This window comes from Xyrauchen texanus, chromosome 23 (assembly GCF_025860055.1).
Source record: "Xyrauchen texanus isolate HMW12.3.18 chromosome 23, RBS_HiC_50CHRs, whole genome shotgun sequence".
NCBI classification, from domain to species: domain Eukaryota; kingdom Metazoa; phylum Chordata; class Actinopteri; order Cypriniformes; family Catostomidae; genus Xyrauchen; species Xyrauchen texanus.
In genome coordinates this window covers 1481189-1488688 of record NC_068298.1, presented here as the reverse complement: position 1 = coordinate 1488688, position 7500 = coordinate 1481189, and the positions used below count along the sequence as shown (strand labels likewise).

General features: G+C 44.8%; 1 protein-coding gene across 4 annotated transcripts in view; it reads right to left on the bottom strand.

Moving 5' to 3' along the window:
• The window catches only part of LOC127663137 (amyloid beta precursor protein binding family B member 2), a 24421-nt gene that overhangs the window by 12439 nt on the left and 4482 nt on the right, over window positions 1-7500 (bottom strand). For all 4 annotated transcript variants that reach the window (XM_052154608.1, XM_052154609.1, XM_052154610.1 and 1 more), the window contains exons 2-6: window positions 6158-7138; window positions 3878-4068; window positions 2895-3026; window positions 2626-2720; window positions 2416-2476 (exon numbers count right to left, since the gene is read on the bottom strand). In XM_052154608.1, coding sequence (XP_052010568.1) covers window positions 2416-2476; window positions 2626-2720; window positions 2895-3026; window positions 3878-4068; window positions 6158-7121 — 1443 coding nt within the window. In that variant the 5' untranslated portion in view covers window positions 7122-7138. The remainder of the gene's footprint in view (window positions 1-2415; window positions 2477-2625; window positions 2721-2894; window positions 3027-3877; window positions 4069-6157; window positions 7139-7500) is intronic.

The following is a 7500-nucleotide window of genomic DNA, read 5'->3' as shown; positions in this document are numbered from 1 at the left end:
CATAAAAACAACAAAGGACCAACACAGGACCACATGAGACAACACAACGAAATAAAATACCTATATAAACTACCTATATATACCTATATAAAGTGCACGTGCAAACATGTGCAAAAAGTACGGGACAGTACAACAAATTACTGACAATGAACAGGACAATAGACACAGTGCAGCGCCGACCAGTACTCAGTAGTGCAAAAAGATGACAGTTTCTAAAAATGTAAACATAAACATACTATGAGATAGTGTTCTATACACATAGCAGTTATTGAGGTAGCAGACAGTTATAAAGTGACAGTAATTAAAGTGCAACTCAGGACACGTGTGTGTCAAACCAGTCTCTGAGTATTGAGGAGTCTGATGGCTTGGGGGAAGAAGCTGTTACACAGTCTGGCCGTGAGGGCCCGAATGCTTCGGTACCTCTTGCCAGACGGGAGGAGGGTAAAGAGTTTGTGTGAGGGGTGTGTGGGGTCGTCCACAATGCTGGTTGCTTTGCGGATACAGTGTTTTTTGTAAATGTCTTTGATGGAGGGAAGAGAGACCCCAATGATCTTCTCAGCTGTCCTCACTATCCTCTGCAGGGTCTTGCGGTCCGAAACGGTGCAAGTCCCAAACCAGGCAGTGATGCAGCTGCTCAGGATGCTCTCAATAGTCCCTCTATAGAATGTAGTGAGGATGGGGGTTGGGAGATGTGCTTTCCTCAGCCTTCGAAGAAAGTAGAGATGCTGCTGGGCTTTCTTGGTAATAGAGCTGGTGTTGAGGGACCAGGTGAGGTTCTCCGCCAGGTGAACAGCAAGGAATTTGGTGCTCTTGACAATCTCCACAGAGGAGCCGTCGATGTTCAGCGGAGAGCGGTCACTCTGTGCTCTCCTAAAGTCAACAACCATCTCTTTTGTTTTGTCGACATTCAGGGACAGGTTGTTGGCTCTACACCAGTCCGTCAGCCGCTGCACCTCTTCTCTGTATGCTGACTCGTCGTTCTTGCTGGTGAGACCCACCACGGTCGTGTCATCTGCGAACTTGATGATGTGATTTGAGCTGTGCATTGCTGCACAGTCGTGAGTCAGCAGAGTGTACAGTAGTGGACTGAGCACACAGCCCTGGGGGGCCCCAGTGCTCAGTGTGGTGGTGGTGGAGATGCTGTTCCCGATCCGGACTGACTGAGGTCTCCCAGTCAGGAAGTCCAGGATCCAGTTGCAGAGGGAGGTGTCCAGGCCCAGCAGGTTCAGCTTTCCATTCAGGTGCTGGGGAATGATTGTGTTGAATGCTGAGCTGAAATCTATGAACAGCATTCGAACGTATGAGTCCTTATTGTCTAGGTGGGTGAGGGCCAGATGGAGGGTTGTGGTGATGGCATCGTCCGTTGAACGGTTTGAACGATACGCAAACTGCAGTGGGTCTAGTGAGGGGGCAGCTGGGTCTTAATCTGCCTCATGACGAGCCTCTCGAAGCACTTCATGATGATGGGTGTAAGTGCGACGGGACGGTAGTCGTTGAGGCAGGACACTGAAGACTTCTTTGGCATGGGGATGATGGTGGTGGCCTTGAAGCACGTTGGAACAACGGCGCTGCTCAGAGAGATGTTGAAGATATCGGTAAGAACATCTGCTAGCTGGTCTGCACATCCTCTGAGCACTCTGCCAGGAATGTTGTCTGGTCCAGCAGCCTTCTGTGGGTTGACTCTACGTAGAGTTTTCCTCACATCTGCCGTGGTAAGACAGAGCACCTGGTCGTTGGGAGGAGGGGTGGACTTCCTCGCCATCACGTCGTTCTGCACTTCAAACCGAGCGTAGAAGTCGTTCAGCGCATCTGGAAGGGAGGCATCTTTGTCACAGGCAACTGATGTTGCCCTGTAGTTGGTGATGGCCTGGATGCCCTGCCACATGCGCCGCGTGTCACCGCTGTCCTGGAAGTGACTGTGGATTCTCTGGGCGTGTGCGCGCTTTGCCTCTCTGATTGCCCGTGACAGTTCACACTCACATATACACACTCACATATACACACACACACACACACATACGCACACACACATACATTCACTCACACACACACACACTCATACACACATACACACACACACACTCACATATATACACACACACATACACACATTCACACTCACACACACACACACATACACACACACACACACACACATACACACACATATACACACATACACTCACACATACACACACACACATACAAATACACACATACACACACACACTCACATATACACAAACACACACACATATACACTCACATATACACACTCCATTACTCATTGTTTATTGTTCTACTGTATGTAGTTGCGGGCTGCGGCCACACGGTGTCAGTGTTGTCTGTCTCTTATCCTGAAGCTACAGCGCCGTCATCACTCATATAGAAAACTGCTGTTGTTGGCAGTGTTACCTGTGTTTCCAGCTCACTGATGGGTATGACTGTATCAGCAGGGGCCGAAGAGACTTCAGCTCTGAGAAAACAAGTGCAAAGATTTCAACTTATAAGAGCTAATGCAGAAAACAAGCAGGAGAATTGAGTTAGTAATGTCAATGACTTGAGCTAACAGGAAGTTGTTTCACAGCTGATATTGAATATATAATATATGTTGAGGTTGTTTACCTGTGGTTAATGAAGCTGTACGGACCTCCTTGAGCACCCAAACTCTCTCTCTCCTCCTCTCTTTCTCTCTCCCTTCGTTTGTCTCTCTCTCTGGGCTAGAATAAAGAGAATTTATTCATTCATTAAAAGCATTTATTTTCTCAAATATCCTGACTGTGAGTGTTTGTACAAAACGCATAAACTGTCTGGACACATTGCTGAATTTAAATGGATACTTTGTTGTGTTTGTGTGGTTTAAGGTATATGTGTGCGGTGACTGCTGAGGTTACCAGATAGTTGTTGTTGAGGAAACTGGCCGCGCGTCCCATCGCCTTATAACACAGTGAGGAAGAGGAGGGTGAGGATGCTGCTGATGAAGGTACAAGCTCTATAGAACTGTCTGACACTATACTGCTGGGCCTCTACACACACACACACACACACACACACACACACACACACTCATATGATCATTTATATTAATATTGATTAATTAAACCTATTAATTAAACCGAAATCATCATTTCCTCACCCTCATGTCATCCCAGATGAGCATGACTTTTTCTTCAACAGAACAAAAATGAAGATTTTTAGAAGAATATTTCAGCTCTGTAGGTCCATACAATGCAAGTGAATGGTGACCAGAACTTTGAAGCTCCAAAAAGCACATCAAGGCAGTATAAAAGTAATCCGTAAGACTCCAGTGGTTTAATCCATGTCTTCAGAAGAGATATGATAGATGTAGGTGAGAAACAGATCAATATTTAAGTCATTTTTTACTATAAATCTCCACTTTCACTTTCACATTCTTCTTCTTGTGTTTTTGGCGATTCATATTTTTTTGCATATCGCCACCTATTGGGCAGGGAGGGGAATTACACCTATCACATTCCTTCAGAAGACACGGATTATACCACTGGAGTCGTATGGATTACTTTTATGCTGACTTTATGTGCTTTTTAGAGCTTCAATGTCCAATTCACTTGCATGTATGGACCTACAGAGCTGAGATACTCTTCTAAAACAATCGTATTTTGTGTTCTGCAGAAGAAAGAAAGTCATGCATCTGGGATGGCATGAGGGTGAGTAAATGATGAGAGAATTTTCATTTTTGGGTGTACTGTCCCTTTAAGCAGATATCTGTAATTAAAACAGACTTTTTCTTTTGGGAATACAGAAACATTGATGACATAATCTTGCACTCTAGTAAAAATACTGAGACTGTCTCTCCCCTTAAATTTTAAGTGCCACTCATCACCAACTATCAATTTACCTCACTCTGTGCTTTAGAAGGGGGCACAGACAGACAGACCCCCTTCAGTTGAACGGGCGAGGTCTCCGGGTCAGCGCGGGCGTCACGGTCGTCACGGGTTACGGGTCGATCTCGTATACTGGTGTCCATCGAAACATGGCAAAAATACTCCTGTGACACGTCGTGCACCTGAGAATGCTCATCCCACACACCTGCAGACACACACACTGGGTCACTTTAGACATAGGCCACTTGTGGAGTCTGTTGTCATAGCAACTGCAGCATCTTTGTACATATGAGGTCAATATAAGGTGTGCATGTATATGACTGTGTGTAAGCGATTCATCTTAAAGGTGATGTCGTTTCTGCGCCACTAGTGGCACCAAATAAACCAAGTAGCCACACCCCAAACTCACACTATTGGTTTAGAAAGAAAGGAATGGGTGGAGCTGATCGGTGTTTTGTGCCTGGGAGCCTCAGTGTTTATACTTTTGGAGGAGGTATACCAACGACTGGCGTACTTAATGTACAATAAACTGGGATTTCAGAACATGTTTTGTTCCACTAGATGGCAGCAAGTACTAGAAAGAAAGACGTCTCTATCATATTCCATCGCAATATACAGATGTGAACTCTAGGCGGCACTAAAACGCATTTTAGCCCCTCACAGATGCGCTCGTCCATAGACATTCAGTCTAATGTTCAGTTCAAGCAACACCCTCATCGTTTCATTGAATATCTCGGGCTCTGAGTGGACTACAAGCTCAATCTAGGTGTCATTAGAAAGCTGAGATCCTCCCCTTTGCAGTGATGTATATATAACATATGATTCAATATCAACATCAATAGTTGAAAACATATGTTTATGATGATTTGTATAGCATGCTTTTCCTGCTGGATGGCATATTTTGTTCTGGACATCAAAGATATCACATTGGATTATTCAATGATCCAATGATCACAGACAAGTCAACAATGGCTCATTTTTTGGACAACTGCCAAAGGTAAAAGCAGATATAAAGCTTTTAGCTATTTGGGGCTACCAGCAGAAATAATCACTGCATAAATGAGACATTTATTTTTGATGACTTACAAAAATCATATTTCACTTTGTGATTCTTATGAAAATCTTTCAGACTGTGGTATTAGAGCAACAAAAATACCCTCTACAGTCACATTCCTGAGGATGAGAGCTTTTATTTGATATATGACATGGCCATTTAAGTGCCGTGTGAAATACTTCTATATTCATATTAATATCCCATTACCTCTAGGGGGCGCTAATTTACGAAGAAATTTGGCCTCTGATTATATATCCTGTAATTCTAGTGTCTATTTGCTGTATTTCTGTATTGTATAGATGCATATATACTGTAGATCAGAGGTGCCCAAACATTTTCCTACGAAGGGCCAAAGATCAAAGTTGATTGAGGGTGGTGGGCCAAAAGATAACATTGCATTCTTCCAAACTCAGGGCCTGAAATTTCCTTAAAAAACGTCAAAAAAAATTCTAAAAAATCTCCTTAGCAACCAAATTGGCCCGGTTGCTAGGGAGGGTAGAGTCACATGGGGTAACCTCCTCATGGTCGATATAATGTGGTTCTCGCTCTCGGTGGGGCGTGTGGTGAGTTGTGCGTGGATGCCGTGGAGAATAGCATGAAGCCTCCACGCGCTACCAGGGGCGAAAATTTCATCAAAATGTTGGGGGGGACAAAAAACATAACAATTCTCAAGAGCAATTTTTTAAGGGGTTTTTTGTTGTTGCCCTGTTTGCATTTGTATTATTTTATTTCTTAAACAATTATTTTAAGAATATATCATTATATTATTTACAATACACATATTTTAATTATATTTTAGGGGGGGACAACCCTCAGATGGGGGGGTCCTGACCCCCCGACCCCCCCGCGATTTCCGCCTATGCGCGCTATGTCTCCGTCGTAACGCGCTCAACAAGTCACATGATAAGATGCGCGGATTGACGATCTGTGATTCGTCCTCCACCACCCGGATTGAGGCGAGTCACTACGCCACCATGAGGACTTAGAGCGCATTGGGAATTGGGTGTTCCGAATTGGGCATACATTTTATTTATTTGTAAATAAATACAAAATTGATATGTTTCAGTAAAAGTTAACAAAATTGCATGATATCTACATTGCATAATGTGCATTCACATATTTCCAAATATTTTGGCTATTAAATTAACAGTGGGGTACTGAGGCCGGGTTCGGCCTTCAAATTATCCCCGTGCAGACCCCTAAGATAGATAGACAGACAGACAGACAGACAGATGTTCACCTGTTTCGTGAGGTGTATCGACGGACGGACTGTCCTGCGACAGTGTCATCCAGCTGGAATCCTCCTCCTCTTCCTCCACCTGTTTCTCAGGTCGTGTCAGACGTCCAGGCGAATCGTCGGTTTCTCCCCCTCTCAGAGGCAGACGGAGCGTGGACGCTGGGCTCATCTGAAGTCGGCCTGGAGAACCGCTGCTTTCCAGTGACTTGTTTCTGACCCGGCTCATCCGCTCGTTGTTCGGGCGGAGCATGTGCTCGTCAATGTCCAGTTCGGGGCTTTGCTCCTCCTCCTCGCTGGGCAGGAGAAGCAGGTGATTCTGGGGGAGGGTGAGGTGCGCCTCCACGCGGTTCTCTTCACCCCAGGACTGCGCCTCAAGCTTCAGGAGGTGTTTCTCATCACCCTGCATGAGGAGGTCTTTATCAGGGCTGTTGGACACCTTCTCCTCCTCCTCCTCCTCTCGATGGTATTCTAGAAAACTCTTGGTTCTCCTTCGGACTGGAATGTCTTTTCCTGAGATATCATTGTGGTTCTTGGAGTTCTTGTTGAGGTCCAGTTGCTCCACTTTCAGTTGCAGGTTGGTGCCGTTTTTGGCCAGTTTAGGATTGGACGTGGAATACGAAAGGGAGGAGCAGAAAAGAGATGAAGAGGAGGCGGACTTTGTGGGGGCGTGGTTTCTGTTCAAAGGGGCTTGGCTTTGGTTTGGAGGGGCGGAGTTTTGGGTAAGACCCATTGCATTTTGTATATTCGTCAGCGCATATTTTTGGCGAATCTTTGAGGGCGCCGTAGAGCCTTGTGTTTCCTTGGACACCGCAACCACACCCTGCTTTATGGTGTCACAGTTGAGGTGCTGGTTGTGGGAGGAGTGTAAATTAAAGTAGGTGGGCGGAGTCAACAAAGCACCACTGTGATTGGTCGATTCTACGTTTGACGTGCTACGTCTCAAGAGAGGTTTTTGCAGCGACATCATTGCATACGATAAGTTGCCTGCGAAGAGAAAAGATTACTTACTAATTAGTGTCATTCATCTCTTCTGTATTATATTAATATAATATTGGAATATTGGAAGTTTTGCACACAAAGAGAATCAATATCTCATCCGTTTCTCCTGGACCGCAAATTGAGAGACTTTTGATGAAGTGTCCTGCATTTTAGATGTTTCTCTTGAGGACTCCAGAGATCTCAACAATAACTACCAAAAATCAGCTTGTTTGAAAAAATCTAACAAAGCAAGAAAGCTGTGTTTACACGGCATTTGAAATAATCGCGTTATTCTCTGCTTTTGCCATCAAACCTTGAAGAGACGTGTTCCCAATACGCTAAGAACGGCGATAAAGGTGTTTACATAC